This window comes from Carassius gibelio, chromosome A18 (assembly GCF_023724105.1).
Source record: "Carassius gibelio isolate Cgi1373 ecotype wild population from Czech Republic chromosome A18, carGib1.2-hapl.c, whole genome shotgun sequence".
NCBI lineage: Eukaryota > Metazoa > Chordata > Actinopteri > Cypriniformes > Cyprinidae > Carassius > Carassius gibelio.
In genome coordinates this window covers 14,800,928-14,819,497 of record NC_068388.1, presented here as the reverse complement: position 1 = coordinate 14,819,497, position 18,570 = coordinate 14,800,928, and the positions used below count along the sequence as shown (strand labels likewise).

General features: G+C 37.8%; 1 protein-coding gene across 1 annotated transcript in view; it reads right to left on the bottom strand.

The window, feature by feature from the left end:
* LOC127934030 (protein jagged-1b-like) overlaps positions 1 to 18,570 on the bottom strand; it is a 49,483-nt gene that overhangs the window by 6,537 nt on the left and 24,376 nt on the right. Inside the window, exons 3-8 of the mRNA XM_052531208.1 lie at positions 9,761 to 9,818; positions 5,129 to 5,383; positions 4,368 to 4,428; positions 4,116 to 4,246; positions 1,562 to 1,681; positions 1,328 to 1,441 (exon numbers count right to left, since the gene is read on the bottom strand). Coding sequence (XP_052387168.1) covers positions 1,328 to 1,441; positions 1,562 to 1,681; positions 4,116 to 4,246; positions 4,368 to 4,428; positions 5,129 to 5,383; positions 9,761 to 9,818 — 739 coding nt within the window. The remainder of the gene's footprint in view (positions 1 to 1,327; positions 1,442 to 1,561; positions 1,682 to 4,115; positions 4,247 to 4,367; positions 4,429 to 5,128; positions 5,384 to 9,760; positions 9,819 to 18,570) is intronic.

The following is an 18,570-nucleotide window of genomic DNA, read 5'->3' as shown; positions in this document are numbered from 1 at the left end:
TCCATCCATCCATCCATCCATCCATCCATCACTGTCTGTCTGAATGTCTGTTTGTCTATCTATCTATCTATCTATCTATCTATCTATCTATCTATCTATCTATCTATCTATCTATCTATCTATAAATCTATCTCTGTTTTTGTCTCTGTCCATCCATCCATCTCTGTCTGTCTGTCTAAGTGTCTATCTATTTAATTGTCTCTGTCTGTCTGTCTGTCTCTGTCTCTGTCTCTGTCTCTGTCCGTCCGTCCGTCCATCTATCCATCCACCCATCTGTCTATCTGTCTTTGTCTGTCTGTCTGTCTGTCTGTCTATCTATCTGTTTTGTCTCTGTCCATCCATTCATCCATCTCTGTCTGTCTGTCTGAATGTCTATCTATTTATATGTCTCTGTCCGTTCGTCCATCCATCCATCCATCCTTCTTTGTCTGTCTGTCCGTCCGTCCGTCCATTTGTCCATCTATCCATCCATCCATCCATCCATCCATCCATCCATCTTAGTCTGTCTATCTATCTATCTATCTCTGTCTGTCTGTCCGTCCGTCCATCCGTTTGTCCATCTATCTCTGTCTGTCTATCTGTCTGTCTCTGTCTGTCTGTCTATCCATCAATCAATCCATCCATCCATCCATCCATCCATCCATCTCTGTCTCTCTGTCTATCTATCTGTCTTTGTCTGTCCGTCCGTCCGTTTGTCCATGTATCTCTGTCTGTCTATCTGTCTGTCTCTGTCTGTCTGTCTATCCATCCATCCATCCATCCATCCATCTCTGTCTGTATATCTATCTATCTATCTATCTATCTCTGTCTGTCCGTCCGTTTGTCCATCTATCTCTGTCTGTCTGTCTATCTATCTTTCTCTGTCTCTGTCTGTCCGTCCGTCCTTCCGTACGTTTGTCCATCAATCTCTGTCTGTCTGTCTATCTATCTATCTCTGTCTGTCCGTCCGTTTGTCCATCTATCTCTGTCTGTCTATCTATCTTTCTCTGTCTCTGTCTGTCCGTCCGTCCTTCCGTCCGTTTGTCCATCTATCTCTGTCTGTCTATCTATCTTTCTCTGTCTCTGTCTGTCCGTCCGTCTTTCCCTACGTTTGTCCATCTATCTCTGTCTGTCTATCTATCTGTCTCTGTCTGTCTGTCTGTCTATCTATCTATCTGTGCATCCTAGATGTGCATGTGGGTGTGATTGCTGATAGTTTGCGCTCCAGTTAAGGAGCATTATTTTGGTGTAGATCTGACTAAAACTGGCTCCAGTACAGGAAATAACAGCTTCCCTTGGTGCTGACTGCAGTCTGTGCAGGTGTGTGTGCATTTATATGTTTAGCTACCGGAGGCACAGGAGGGTCCCGTCCAGCCCGGTGCACACACGCAGCTGAAGCCTGTTGGGTCTTCAACACACGTTCCACCATTCTCACATGGAGAAGAGAGACAGGTGTGCTCCACTATTAAGGGGACGAGAAGAAGCGATACACATTTATAATCTGCTTCACATCCCCTGTGCTATCACCACTGTGACAGAGGTGCTTACTGTAAAGATCTATTCTGTTTGGAGATCATCTCACCGATGTCACAATTACGGCCACGGAAACCCTCCTTGCACACACACAGGTACTCATTGGGTTCAGTGTTGGTACAAGTACCAGCATTCTTGCATGGCTGATGGTTACCACAATAATTCAGATCTGTATACAAGAGAGAGAAAGATGTTTTATAGAGCAAAATCAGTTTTAGACAACAATAAATCAAAATTCCATTCAATAGTTCAGTGCTAATATAAAAAGTTTAATGCATTAAGACTGTGCTGTTGTAAAGAGTCAACTGAATGGTGTACACTCACATGAGCTGAACACTGTAGGTTTCTATAAAAAGTGTTTTAATTTATGTATGGGATAGGTTGCCCCCCCTCAGTGTATTTGGGCATTTTGAGTTGATGTAACTGACAATGTTCCACTAAATGTCAGAGAGAATCCTCATGATCAGGGGCTGCCGCATCTGTAGATATCCTAGTACTGTAGTGTTGTTTTGTGAGGCTAAGAGCAAAAATTTGACAACACTTATTGAGCACACTTATTACCATGCTTTAGCAGTGGAGCAACTTCAGTTTCAACCAACACAGCGGTTTGTAGTGGTGGCTGCAAAATTTAGTACCAAACGTTCACTTTTCATGATTCAATCAACTCCTTATAGATAAAATCGAGTCCTGTCACACTTCTTTTTTTTCCTGTTAAATATCCTGTTTCATCAAGATGTTATATTATGGTAATACACTGGATTATGAATGTTGATCTTTGTTGGCATAAGAAATAAAAAACTTTTGGTAAGTACAAAACCAATCCAAATGTATCACCATTTAAGTCAACTTAAGCCACATGATTCAGAGCACTGTTTTCCTACTGAAATTATATAAAAACAGCTATACACAAACACATACAGATCATTATTACATGATATGAAAGAAAAATCATTATTCAATTTTAAACTGTCTCAAACAGTACTGACAGCTATGTGAAAACAGACGAGATCCAAACCTGGTCCACATGCCACCACTTCCAGCAATACAATATACCAACATCAGTAATAAGAACACATGTGACCTGCACTCTCACCCCTCTTTCCATCCATTTGTTAATATAAATGTATAAGAGCTCCCTTAAATGTACATTTAACACTGAGAACGGTTGCTTGTATAGGAAAATTATTTTCTAAACAATTACTGCAAGCTCAGACTCATGGGGTTACACAAAATGCCAGTTTGGTCTAGACACAAATTTGAGTTTGACGTCTCAGAGTTTGTTTAAACGTAGTTTACTTCATAAATAATGCAAACTCTAACCAAGAATTCCTACAAGGTCATGCTTGAAGGGATGAGTTATATTCAAATGGATTGTTTCCTGAAGATTTACCCACAACACACAAGCATGCTTAACTGGAAGAATTATAACCACAACATACAAATAGACACACAAATTAAAAATGGTGGAAAATGATGCAGGTTGCAGAATGGCTCCTGAGATCTGAGTTTAGTGGGGAGTGTGTGTCTGTGTGTGTGTGTGTGTGTGTGTGTGTGTGTGTGTGTGTGTGTGTGTGTGTGAGGGTGAGAAAGTGCCATTCACATAACCGCTGAATATAAGAGTCTGTTTTAGTCTCCACCTCACGGCTCACGTTTTGTTTACCCAAGAGCATCGGCTTACACCTCTACAAAGCCCTAACAAATCCCCACGTGTGGATTATTTACACAAATGTTGACTATACAGTAAGCGGTCAGCATGCGTTGGAATCAATTAATCAAATGACTTTTTTGGGCATGTGATAAAATATGTTTACCACTTTTCATTTTCAATATGACATTACTTCATTATTTCTCTCTCCAAAATCCTGCCCTGCAAAGGTGTTGTCACCAGTCCTGCACAAAATGATTGACGGGCAGATTCAGATCAAATAAGTGTTTTCCTATTTTATTGACATCTGTCAGGTAGTATTTCTTATGAGCTGCAGAGCTACTCCAGCCACCTGTCTCAAATTAAACTTATATATATCATATCTTTCCCTAATAATTCATTAATTCTAAAAGTTCATTATAAAAGTTTGGGGTCAGTGATAATTTTTATTTTATTTTATTTTATGTAAAAAATATATAAAATGAATACTTTTATTCAGCAAGGAAGTATTACATTGCTCAAAGGTGACAGTAAAGATATTTAAAATGTTATTTTAGTTTGTTCTTTTTCAAACTAATTTTGTCCTTTGGACTTTCTATTCATCAAAGACTCCTGAAACTCATGGTGTATCATAGTTTCCACACACACACACAAAAAAACAAAACAAAAAAAAAATTATTAAGCAGCACAACTGTGTTCAACACTGATCATCAAAATAAATGTTTCTTGCGAATCAGTATCAGAATGATATCTGAGGGATCGTCGGAGGAATTGGAGTTATTTCTGCTGAAAATGTATTTTTAGAAACTTTTGGAAGGTAGTGTACTGTACATGTAAATTATTTCTCTGTAGAAATCGGCCTCTGTCTGCTGTCATTAAATATGCACATATATTACAGCTACAGCTAAGGACAACAAAATGTCATCCACATTTCCTTGTGTTGCAGGTGTCATCTCACCTTTGTCACAGAGCAGGCCGCCCCAATTTGTGTCACACACACACTTCCAGGGTTCAGTGCAAGTGCCGTGATCACAGCCAGGAAACGTCTCGCACTCATCGCACAGATCACCCTTCCAGCCGTAATGACATCTACAGAGAAAGAGAGGTCACAGCAGACAAGGAAGTGAGAAAAAGACACAAACAAAAGCAAGTACTGAATATGGCATGCATCAGAGGGGGTGTGATATTTCTGAAACCTGGACAGACTCACTTGCACTCTCCGGGCCGATTGCAGGAGCCGTGGTCCATGTGACATCCCTGCTTGCACACCGCTACGCATGCACACAGACGGTTGACTCAGATTAGTGATATGATTATCAAAATTATTCACTACAGACATCTTACAGGTACAGAGGATCATTTCAATAACACTGAATTAGAGAATTAGAAAAAACTTTCAAATGGACACATAATCCATTGCCAAATGCAACAGGTCTTGATGTGATGCTCTTCTTGCTTGACTATTGTTAATATAATGCTAGCTAAATGTTTTGACTTAGGATATGGTGGTAATAAGTTCTCTTCCTTGATCCTCTCAGGGGAGACATTTCTCTCTCCCTAAAGTCATTCTCTGCTGGAAAACGGATTTGGCCTCAATGGAATGTTGGAAAAGCATGTGAATAAATAATCCTGTAGTGTAATTGACATTTAAGGACAGAATAAGTCACGCAGAACACGTTTTTACTTTGCAAACTGCAAGATATAATATAACACATATAATATAATAATACATTTGTAGAACTGAATTAGTATTCCTTTGAAATAAGCCTAGATTTGTCATATATCATAATAGAATAGAATAACGAATGTTTCACTTCATGACCACACAACCTCAAACAACATTCTGTAGGCTAAAGTTTGTTTGAGTGAGCAATCAAGGTGGGCGGAGCTTAAAAAAAATCAGTTGTTATGTTTGTGTGTGAATAGGCTAAAGACCACGGTACGTGAAGACCATGTGCTGGAGCCACTCACCTTGTGTGCACTCTGCTCCAGTCCAGCCCTCCTTACACACTTTAATACCAGAAGGATCACAGTTAAAATGGCCAAAAAAGTCATCTCGTGCTCGGCAGAATTTGTTGCAGAGTGGGCCGTAGTAATTGCCATCGCAGCGGAATCGCAAGCGGTATTCCAGAGTGAATGTTCGGCCGTGATGGCGGAAGGGCTGCCACTGCTCACCTGGATTCAGCATGGAGGACAGCAGCACTCGCTCTATTAATTCCTGCCTACCTGGGGACAGTCAGAGTAATAATTTATTAAAATAAATTAATAAACAAAAAGCTTATTTTCCCCCTAAAGGACATCAGATGATATTTGCCAACAAAAAAGACTGGATCTTAAAGGAATGATAAATTTTAAGCATTAAATGTAAATTCATTAAATACATTGTATTATTGTTATTAAGTCAACAGCTCAAATTGACAGTCCCTTCGTTTTTTAAAAAGCAAGCAAAAACTGCTATTATAGTAAAGCACTTACAATAGAAGTACATGTGGACAAGCATTAATCATACAAAAACAAAGGCATTTTAAAAATAAAACCACAACATTATTAAACAGTAACTAATATTAAACACTATACACTACTATTCAAATGTTTGGGATCTGCAAAATGTATTAATGTGTTTGTTTTTTTTATCTCTCTCTCTTTAAGAATTCTCTTATCCTCACCAATGCTGCATTTATTTGATCAAAAGATTTTCATTTGAACAAAAAGTAAAAAAAAATAATAATAATTTCAACATTCAGCATTTTTTTTTTTTTTTTGGTCCAATGTATTCTCTGTGGTAATTAACAAACGACTGTTGATAGAGCTTGACATGTGATTTGAGGCTTTATGAGACATTGCATTCATTCATTTGTCTCTCCCTTTTATCCCTCCTGTATAAGAGGTTTACCAGAGAGACTGTTTGCCTGTTACATAGTGCATAATCTTTCACAAAGTGCTCTAGAAAGAGAAAAATCTGCCTAACAGATGAGATCATCTGGGCTTAAAAACAAAGGTATGAAAACAGAGAAGAGTGAAGGTGTTCAAACACAGATACGTTATCTTAGCATCCCCACACCAGCTTTTAAAATAAACATATCAAGTGCATACAGTGACCCCAAAAAGGATTGGGGGCACGTTAGGCAGTTTCATTCACACAGATCTGAAAATGATGGTCTTGTCCTCCTTTATTAATGGACTGCAGTGTAAGCACAGTCAGTAATTAGTGCTGTGGTCCATTTAAACATTCAGTCCATTAGAGATGTAAATGACAACAGCAGAGCTCCTGTTTAATTCATGAGTGTGAATTTGAATTTAATTGGTCCTGTCCCACAAGATGCTGGACTGGAATTTGCATTGGACTGACCAGTAAGAAATTACTGAATTGCAATTCAAAAACAATTGACAGTTAATTTTGAATTGAGTTTTTACATTTGTTTCTTAACTAAACAAAACAACTACCACAACAAACCAAAGCAAAAAAAAAAAAAAAAAAAACATTGGTACATGGCTACATATGCTCCAGTACAGTTTAATGTGGTAACTTGTTTACTGAAGTTACTTTATTTATTTATTTATTTATTTATTATTTTGCTTTTTTGTGCCTTTTCTTGGTCTTGCGCGTATATGACAGTATTTTTGGATGTGTGCATATTAAATTAATACAACCATTAAAACACCAGCCATAGAAAACCACAAAATGTCCACATTATTTTAAATATAGAAAATTAGGATCATTAGACATGTTCATTACACTACATTTAAATATATTAAATATTCCATGAATAAGTTCTATGAATATATCTTTATAGATAATTCTTACCAGACGTGCTAAATATGTTATTAAAATCACACTTTCAGTAATCATATGAAATTTTTTCTTATCTTTTTATCTTTTTGACTGGGTTTTACTCCATTGCATTTATATTGACATGAATAAAAATACAGATTCCAATTTTCCAACATATTTGCTTATTTCAAATTCTGTAACTGATTTGCACTTTAAAGTCATTCTACATTTAATTCTTAATGGTGCACAACCCAGGACAGAAGACGCCTCGGAGACGATTAAATAAATGCGAAACTGAGCAATAATTGTGTCCTTAAACCTTTCTCGCTCTTTCTCTCTCAAGTATTTTTCAAGTTCATAATAGGTCAGGATGAACTTTTTTAAAGCTTGTTAAAGCTACAGTATTGTTCAAAATAATAGCAGTACAATGTGACCAACCAGAATAATCAAGGTTTTTAGTATAATTTTTATTGCTACGTAGCAAACAAGTTACCAGTAGGTTCAGTAGATTGTCAGAAAACAAACAAGACCCAGCATTCATGATATGCACGCTCTTAAGGCTGTGCAATTGGGCAATTAGTTGAAAGGGGTGTGTTCAAAAAAATAGCAGTGTCTACCTTTGACTGTACAAACTCAAAACTATTTTGTACAAACATTTTTTTTTTCTGGGATTTAGCAATCCGGTGAATCACTAAACTAATATTTAGTTGTATGACCACAGTTTTTTACAACTGCTTGACATCTGTGTGGCATGGAGTCAACCAACTTGTGGCACCTCTCAGCTGTTATTCCACTCCATGATTCTTTAACAACATTCCACAATTCATTCACATTTCTTGGTTTTGCTTCAGAAACAGCATTTTTGATATCACCCCACAAGTTCTCAATTGGATTAAGGTCTGGAGATTGGGCTGGCCACTCCATAACATTAATTGTGTTGGTTTGGAACCAAGACTTTGCCCGTTTACTAGTGTGTTTTGGGTCATTGTCTTGTTGAAACAACCATTTCAAGGGCATGTCCTCTTCAGCATAGGGTAACATGACCTCTTCAAGTATTTTAACATATGCAAACTGATCCATGATCCCTGGTATGCGATAAATAGGCCCAACACCATAGTAGGAGAAACATGCCCATATCATGATGCTTGCACCTCCATGCTTCACTGTCTTCACTGTGTACTGTGGCTTGAATTCAGAGTTTGGGGGTCGTCTCACAAACTGCCTGTGGCCCTTGGACCCAAAAAGAACAATTTTACTCTCATCAGTCCACAAAATGTTCCTCCATTTCTCTTTAGGCCAGTTGATGTGTTCTTTGGCAAATTGTAACCTCTTCTGCACATGCCTTTTTTTTAACAGAGGGACTTTGCGGGGGATTCTTGAAAATAGATTAGCTTCACACAGACGTCTTCTAACTGTCACAGTACTTACAGGTAACTCCAGACTGTCTTTGATCATCCTGGAGGTGATCATTGGCTGAGCCTTTGCCATTCTGGTTATTCTTCTATCCATTTTGATGGTTGTCTTCCGTTTTCTTCCACGTCTCTCTGGTTTTGCTCTCCATTTTAAGGCATTGGAGATCATTTTAGCTGAACAGCCTATCATTTTTTGCACCTCTTTATAGGTTTCCCCCTCTCTAATCAACTTTTTAATCAAAGTACGCTGTTCTTCTGAACAATGTCTTGAACGACGCATTTTCCTCAGCTTTCAAATGCATGTTCAACAAGTGTTGGCTTCATCCTTAAATAGGGGCCACCTGATTCACACCTGTTTCTTCACAAAATTGATGACCTCAGTGATTGAATGCCACACTGCTATTTTTTTGAACACACCCCTTTCAACTAATTCAACTAATTGCCCAATTGCACAGCCTTAAGAGCGTGCATATCATGAATGCTGGGTCTCATTTGTTTTCTGAGAATCTACTGAACCTACTGGTAACTTGTTTGCCACGTAGCAATAAAAAAATATACGAAAAACCTTGATTATTCTGGTTAGTCACATTGTACTGCTATCATTTTGAACAATACTGTATATGGCACTCAGAAAGATGGCTGTATTATAATCCAAAGCTTGCAGGGGGCAAAAAACGGCTCTACAGTTCCAAACTAACGTTAATTTGACTCTGGGATCGGCCCACCCTAAGCCTCACCTCACCAGAGACAAGCTGTAAATCCAGTGAACTAGAGAAGGGATGGATAAAATAAATGAAAGGACATGACAGGAGCTGGAGGGCAACGAGAACGTGAGATTAAGCGAGAGGAGAGAAATAGATCTAGCAGAGATACAAAGGGGAAGAAGAGAAAATAAATAAGAATAAGAATGCAAGAAAAGGAGAAAAATGAGATAAGTAGATGCGTCTGCATGTTTGTGAGACAAATTAAGTTTGGTTATTAATGGAAATAAAGGGGAAATATCCAAGTGATTAAAATGTATCTCACTGTTGTCTGAAGCATGCACATGTGTGCAATTTATTCATTAAATAGTCCACCATTGCATGCAGACATAATCAGTGAGTGTGATTGTGTGTGTGCAAAACCCAGCAACATATTTTCAGTCAATTATAAGGAGAAACAATCAGAAAGCAGCACAGGAAATGAAAGAGTCATGGAGACTGACCCTGTGCATTACTCGGTTCTCTTGTAATCCCCAGAAGACAGCATGAGGGGTAAATACGGATTGGCTGTCTGTTGTTGGCAATGTCCTTCTTTTCATTCTTTCTCTCTGTTATTATATTACTACAAATCATTTCTCTGAGGCCACATATTATTCATAGATGTTTTATTTTTTTTTTTTTTTTGTCACAGACACACATACACGTATCATCATCATACCTGCCTCTGATGTTTCATTGTCATGGTCCAGAGCCTCGATCACCAGAGAAAATGATTTCTGGACAAAAGAAAATAAACAAGGAAATGCATGTAAGTGTTTTTAATATTTGCACAACACACTGTGATGGGTTTATTGAGTGAAAACACTACAAAATCCCACACACACAAATGCAGTAGAAATAAAAGTCTCAGTTTTTAATTGCTTTACATTTTTAACACACATTTGAATGGTGCTTGTCAGTGCAAAAGTTGACGTCGCAGTCCTGTGATCTGACTGGTTTTTAGCATACTACTGTGTGCATTGCTAGGATGCTCTGGGTTGTTGCCCAAGAGACCCCACCTCACAGTCTATATGATATTGAAGAAGTATATTATATATAATATTACATACACAAAATGCCACTTAAAGGTTACATTCACACTGTCAGTTTTTGGAATTGACAACCACATTTACTTACAGGTGTAAGTTTTTAAATATTGCATTGACACAGCAACATAGACTGGCATCTTAAATGCTGTATTCCTTACCAGTAGCCATAGCAACAGTGATCAAAATAATATCCATGATGGTGAAGTCAACTAAGCCACAAGTTCATCCATCAAATTTTCCTTAAAGGGATAGCTCACCCAAAAATTATGTCATAAATAACTCACCCTCATGTTGTTCCAAACCCGTAAGAGCTCCGTTCATCTTCAGAAACAGTTTAAGATATTTTAGATTTAGTCCGAGGGTTTTCTGTCTAAAAGAGTCCATGAGAACGAGACAGTCTTTTGTTTGTTATCTGGCTCGGCTCGGTGTTGATGTTCAGGTCTCTCTTCACAGCAGTTCAGTCAGTGTACTGTTTGAGTACATGAATTACTCCGGGATATTGGTTTGTTTTAATTCAGAGAGAGTGTCAGCCACATTAACAGCTTAAGTCATTTGTGGATTAATGCTTATTGGAGACGCGAACCATTTCAAACGATTCAGTTTGGTTTGGTGAACTGGTTCAAGAAGATCCAGTTACATTGAGTGATTCGTTCGTGAACCAGATATCACAAACTGCTTTGTTTTGAACTCTCTCTCACAACAGACCGTAAGAGAAGACAAATCTGAATAAAGTCGTAGTTTTTGTTATTTTTGGACCAAAATGTATTTTCGATGCTTCAAGAAATTCTAATTGACCCTCTGATGTCACATGGACTACTTTGATGATGTTTTTCTTACCTTTCTGGACATGGACAGTATACCGTACACACAGTTTCAATGGAGGGAATGAGAGCTCTCGGACTAAATCTAAAATATCTTTAACTGTGTTCTGAAGATGAACGGAGGTCTTACGGGTTTGGAACGACATGAGGGTCATTTTTTGGTGAACTATCCCTTTAACCGCCCCCAAATTTTGGGGAGCATTTAAGTCAAAATTTGACAGGAGCAGCTCCGGGTGGAGAACAGTGACTGGATGTAAAACCTTCACAGCTCATATCTCCACCTCAGGATTTCTGAGAATGCAGAGTCCTGAAAATAACCGTACTGTTTGTGAACCTAACCATAAAAGATTCAAATACAGGACTGACAACTTACTTCAGCACATTTGATTTTTATTTTTAATTCCAGATTGAAATTTGAAATTCCAGATTGAAAGTACATTTTAAACCATTATGGTGCAGACATTGCCATAGTTACAATTAATAATCTGCATGGTAATAGGATTAAAGGCTATAAAAAGATCACAGATAAAAAGATAAAATGTGTTTTTATCTCTGGCAAAGTGTGATGCATGACTGTTTGCACGTTGCCTCCGCACTGACAGCGAAACCGCTGTTATTAACAATTTGAACATAAGTTGGCTATTAATAAACGAGTTTTGTCTACTTCATGTAAGAGGATACGTGTGTGGTTCAGGTCGGGGATGGAATTTTAGTCTTGCTGTCAAATAACGGGTCGATTTTTCTGTCAATTACTACGGGTGCGAGATCAGACAGGACCATAGACCGTATAAAATCAGCTCTGCCATGACTTCTTATGTTGAGGGAACAATAGTTTTTTTTTTCTTCCTGTGGCCACGTTTAATCATGCGTAAAAAACCTGCGTGATCAAATGACCTGGGATTATCAGAGATGGATAAAACATTTTTGTCCATCCCACAGCCTTGTAAATCCATTAACTGATCTTTTTCCATCATGTTTGCATATAATTATTATATATAATATAATATATGATATAACTGTAGGCTAATACAATAATATATTATAATTATTAGCCTATATTAACTGGTTAGGCTTATATTTTTATATTTATTGTTATCCTTATACTGAAATTTGCTAATGGATGTTTTGAGCTCTTTTTCTTGGATACATCTCTAAAGTCCAGTGGGGGAACAGATGGTGCACTGAAACCCAAAAAACAGAAGAATATCACCATTGATTCACAGCTGCACTGAGACCAAGCCTGTCTCTAAATACAGGTTGTCAGACTCTAAATACAGTATCAACCCCAGACAACTGACAGTCAAGAGTACTTAAACAAATAGAGTACTATTATATTAGCGGCTACAACATCACAATGTGATTTAAAGGGAGAGCTGACAAATTCATGAGAGCATTAATGAGTAAAAAAAAGACAGACTGGGAGGAGGAAAAAAAGAAAGGAGGACAATTTTCTTCTTCGTATCTGTGTCACCTAAATGAATAATTCAAAGCCACACTCTCATTCTTGAGTGAGAGGTCCAAACCCTGCCATGCAAATGACACAGCTGCAGCAATCTGGGTAAGGAAACTTTAAAAGGCGGCATGGATGTATGGTCATGTCTGTCTCATGAGTGGCCACCACATCAGAGAGGAGTGGGAGATCTGAGCGAAGGATGAAGAGAGAAGACATGAGATGGGTACTATTATTGGCAGGAATGAGGGAGCTTGATAAAAGTGCTGTTAAGGGTTGAGAGAACATGATTGTTCTCAGTGATTGAATGACTGAATGGTAAATGGACGTGAAGATGAAGAAGAATGGCTTCATGTGACTGAAAGCATGTTGCATTAAAGGACACAGACACAACAGCGCTTGAGCTTCATAACTATATTCATGTTTCAATAGCACGTGCATTAAAACAAACTGACTTGAATTGGCGCAGCTCAAACGATAAAAGCTCTTCCATGTAAATGAGTTTTTGTCACTAGCCATGATTGCAAAAATTAGTATTCCCAAATCCATTAGCATTTCCACTCATCTCAATGGTAGGTGCTTGACTAGCACTATATTTAAATATTATCATGAAAATTTAAATATGCAACTTAGATTAGTTTATTAAAGTTTAGTCAGAAAACACTGCTATTTTAAAAATGATCATTATATATATATATATATATGGGGGGTTGTTCAGTGATGCAAATAATGGAACGCATGTATTATTATGATTTACGAGCAGAGACAACAGGAGAATCAGTTCCTGTACAGCCGAAGAAACAGAAAATAGAAGACAGAAAGGACAAACACACACACACACACACAAACACACACACAAAATATTATCATTAACAAGATGGAAATATGCTGAAGAATGAGAAAATCCCAAGTAGTCATTCCCAAGATGTTTCTTTTTTGTTGGATGTAAGGGAATAAATAATTGTGTACACTCCTCTGGTTGTATTCACTAGCATCAGTGTTATTTATATAAAACTCATTGACAATTATGCAGATTCACATAGATATATGGCAATGCTGTGTCTTAACACTATTGTGGCATTGTAGCATAACAGTAATGTTAATTCCTAAAGAACTACTAAAAGTACTTAAAAAAAATAGTAGGCAGAATACAGTGTATACCATACAATGCAGTATTACTGCTCTCCCCACAGTGAAATCTCACTGAACCAAAATGCCGCTTAGTGCAACTATTACAGTATTTCACAACTGCTAAAACACTAAACCCCATTCTCTGAACCCAATGCTCAGTGGCCTAAACCCATTTGTCGAATCAGTCACTTTGTAGGCAAAATCTTAAACAAGTTCAGGTAGTTAAGACACTGTTTGCAAATCTCATCCACTCTTTTTGCAAAACTTTAAACACATTCTTAATCACTAAAACACATTTTGCACTGTGTTGCAAAATGGTAAATACATGTGGCAAAAGTTCAACACAACTACAACACAACTGTCATCGTTTACACACAACAACTCAAAATTGTTCACACTTGTTTCTAATGATGTGATCAAATCAGTTGTCTAGAATATAAGCCAGTACAGGTGGCCCAGGTACGTTGAGTGTTGATACCACAATGGATGGAAACAATGTTAGAGGAAGAGTTTGTGTAAGAGGTGATGGACGAGGAGGAAGAGTACACGGACAACTGTGGCCACCATAATCAGGACATTCAGAGAAGAGAACAGGTAAATTTATTGTTTTTCTAATTTGACATTTGATATAGTACATCAGTTTGTCAATAGAAAGGGGAGTGTGAAAAAAAAGAGAAAAAAATAGAACACAATTTACATATGAATGTGATGTCCATTACTATTGTTTCTGTATGTACACATCTGTAAGAGCGTTTTCCCTTTTGTAGAATTGCAAGACTACCAAATGAGGGTGGAAGGACTCCTTCGTTCTCCCAACAGCAAGAGGCTCTCATTGTTCATATGGCCCATCAAAACAATATCATCCGACTGCGTGAAAAACAGCAAAGACTTGTAGAAGACAATGTAAACTTTGAAGCTATCAACAGTGTAAGCCTTTCTACCATTTCCCGTGGCTCTCCACCATCGGGATGCTGAGGCAGAATGACTCTCTCATTGACTTTGAATTTGTATTTGCACAATGTTTTGTGCAATACACTTTGCATTTAGTGTTGTCTTTGTTCTTTGAGCTTACTTTATTTTTTGCTGAAAATACAGAAATTCTATACTGTATTACTTGCAGTACTTACAGTATGCAATATATTTGCTGTACTCAGTTGTGAATTATTTACTTTTATTTATGGCAATATTATTTTCTATATGCAATAAAATTTATTTAATAAAATTTAAAAATATTATCTGTAACTACATGCCCTGGACGCTGTGTTATCAGTTTTTTGATGTAGTGTCTAATGAATGCTGATGAGTGTTTATATATTGACTGGATGGGTTTATGTTTTTGAAAGCAGTGTTTGATTTTGAGCACAGATCAAATGGTTTTGAGGCAAGTGTTTGATTTTGCCAGAAGAGTCAGGGGTTTCGTGTATGTAGTTTAAAGAATGGGTTTTGTGTTTAAAGTTTTGAGAATATGGGTGAAGGTTCAGTTTTTTACACTGTTAAAGAGTTGGATTCCCATGCTAAACATGGACAAAGTTTCAAAAATTAAGTTGTATGTTTGAAGGAGTATTTCTGTTCCAAAAATACTCCATCCGGTTTGTCACAAGTTTCGGAAAGTTTTTTTCGAGTATGGCTCTGTGTGACGTTAGATGGAGCGGAATTTCCTTATATGGGTCCTAAGGGCACTTCTGCCGGAAGAGCGCGCGCTCCAGTATAGCAGAGCACTGAGAGCACAACAGACTTCGCTGATCAGAGCGAGAGCGTCGCGAAATGTCACAAAAGAAGTGTGTTTTTGGTTGCCAGGGCAAGACAAGCCTGCACAGATTACCTAAAGAGAAACAGCATTAAGGGACCAGTGGATGGAGTTTATTTTACAGAGCATCAAGTTGTGCAAGTGTTTGTGTTTGTTCCCTGCATTTCGAAGATGCTTGTGCAGACAAGGTGCAGTTTGACGCCGGATTTGCACATCGTTTATTTCTTAAGGATAATGCAGTCCCAACGAAAAAGGGTCACGATCGTGTGTTGGAACCGCAGGCGGTGAGTAAAACTGCTTCAAATATCTCTGTGTTGTTAACTTAGCTATCGGCGCGTAAGCACATCAAGTAAACAAAATGCGATGTTGGCATCAAACTGCACTTTCCACATGTAGAGCTTAAAAAAAAAAAATAGACGACAAAGTGGAACTTAGTCATTTTCCAAAACCGCTAAGCAAATATATACAGTTTCAGTACATACCACATAGAGGCCGATTGCTGATGCTGCTCTTGTTCAATTTCAGCCTCTGGATCTGATTCTGGATCATAAATAAACGCTGAATCTGACTGTTAGCCATGGTTAGCTTTAGTTGGTTTTGTCCTCACTGTGTCACAGCTTCCAAACGCTCTCAACGTAAAAGCTTACTCGCGCTCGTGATTCTTTAGCTCCGCCCACACGTCACGCCTCCAGCCACTCGTGTTTTTTCAGGAAAAATCGGTACAGACTATCTTTCTCTTATGAATATAATAAAACTAAAGACTTTTTGGAGTTATGAAGGATGCAGTACTACTCTATAGGTACTCAAGATTAACAGGATATTGAGTGAAAACGAGCATTTCACCCCCCCCTTTAAGTCGCTGGGGTATATTTTTAACATTAGCCAAAAAAGACATTGTATGGGTCAAAATTATTGATTTTTCTTTTATGCAAAAAAAATCTATAGCATATTAAGTAAAGATCATGTTCCATGAAGATATTTAGTAAATTTCCTACTGTAAATATATAAAAACATAATTTTTGATTAGTAATAGGCATTGCTAAGAATTCATTTGGACACCTTCAAAGGCGATTTTCTCAGTAATTCGATTTTTTTTGCACCCTCAGATTCCAGATTTTCAAGTAGTTGTATCTCGGCCAAATAATGTCTGACCCTAATAAACTATACATCAATGGAGTATAATAGCTTTCAGAGGACGTATACATCTCATTTGTGTTCCAGGGTCACATATACATTATGCTGAATTATTGTTGCTGAAACCTCTCATGTTTTTCCTGGTTAGGAAACAAACTAGTACAAAATAAGTATAAAGCAGTGTATAACAGCAGTATGACAGGTATGTGTTAGCTAATATTGAGCATCTTGTAAATGTTTCATATAATAAGATAACACAGTGTAACCAACATGCTTTACATCCTTAATGGCCCCTTGAGAGACAAAGACGGCACTGAGATAAAACCACATTTGTACTTTATTATTCCAGAGATGGGATTTGTGTTTTAACAGCACATAAGACAACCTCTTTCACACACACATTTGCTCACTTAAATGAGTCATAACTTTCCACAATTGTTCACTACAACAGAACTTAAAAATAACAACCAACACTACAAATCCTTTCTTTTTTCTCTTAACACATTCACTCATACACATAGCATGCCCTCAGTGCCCTAGCAGGCTCGAAACATTCACAGCACCCACACCCTTAAATAAACAACCAGAACAAAGACAGATTTCTCAGACACACAAACAAAAATGTCCTCCTACAGTTGTCCCCTCTAAGGCCCCGGAGCCCTCTCTCAGCCCCCTGCAATGAGATAACCCAGACCACTCAAGCTCAGTGTTTGACACCCTCTCTCTCTTTCACACAAACACACACACACCACACATAAGCCCCTTTCACACTACACGTTGGACCCGGAAAATTGCCGGAACATTGCCGGGTTGCCTTTTGTGTGAAAGCAAACACGTCACGGGATTGATTCCAGGATCGATCCGGGGTTGGGGACATAGTAACATTGCCGGGTTCAGTCCCGGAACGAGCGCTGTGTGAAAAAAAGCCAGAACTAATGCCGTAATGGGTTTGTCGTAGTGATGATGCACGTTATCGCACAACTCTTTCACCAGGTGTTTTGAAGGCAGATCAACATTCGCGACGAAACAAATATGTGCAAACTGTAACGAAGCAGAGATCAGTTCCTCACTGTCCACGCTGACGCTGAGATAGTTCGCCATCTTCAGTGAAAGTTAACATGCCTAGCATTTTTTATTCGTACATTACATGTCACGCCCTGATGTCACATGTCTTTACGGGACCTTTAGGTGTTGTATGTGAATGCACGCACATATTCCGGGTAATTACTGGCAGTGTGAAAGTGCAAAATCTAACGACCCGGGAACAATTGCCAGGACACATGACCCGTGTATTCATACACAATGCTTAGATGGATATCCAGCTCCAATTCAGCATAAACAGACACTGTGCCCAGACACTCTCTCAGTTTTTCGAGTGTTAAACTGTGATTTCAGAGAGGCTAGCAATAGCAAGCTAGCTTTGAAAGTATAAGATTCCTTCCTCTCTGCAAATCACTCTCCAAAGCCACGCCTCCTCTGAAACACATTTTATTGCTTTTCCTAAAATAAAATAATAATACATTTCACACATGCCAAATTTTTTATTATACGTTTTTAGTAAAACATCCATGGACAGTTCACTAAAATGAGTTACCATTATTTAGCAAATCTGATGCATGTCTGGTGCAGAATTCTTAGTTTTTTTCTGAGAGAGTGATTTAGAAAATGTCATTATTGATTTCCTCATTCTGTAATAGTTCTTTGTACTCATCTAACCTACTTGCCCTTCCTCTTTTTCCCTCTTCACTAATATATCTTTTGGTACGTAAACATTTAATGTTTATCAAACATGTGAAAAAAAAAAAAAAAAATCACTGAGACATTTTTCAAATGTCTTTTTGTGTTCCAAAGAAGAAAAAAAAGACATACAGGTTTAGAATAATATGAGGACGAGTAAATAATGACAATTTTAATTTCTGATGAACTATCCCTTAAAGGCATGAATTCTCTATAAGCATACCGCATGATATGTGGGCTCTGATTTTAGACTTTATAATTGATATTTTAAAGCATGGTCAATTCAAACTTCAGTCAAATGTGTCGACAAGGTCCTTATAAGTGCGCTCCTTATGGGAAAATAAGATTTTAATAAATTTAATTTGGCTGTAATAAATATTTACTTAGCCCACCATGTTTGTGTGTGTCCAAGTGTGTTTG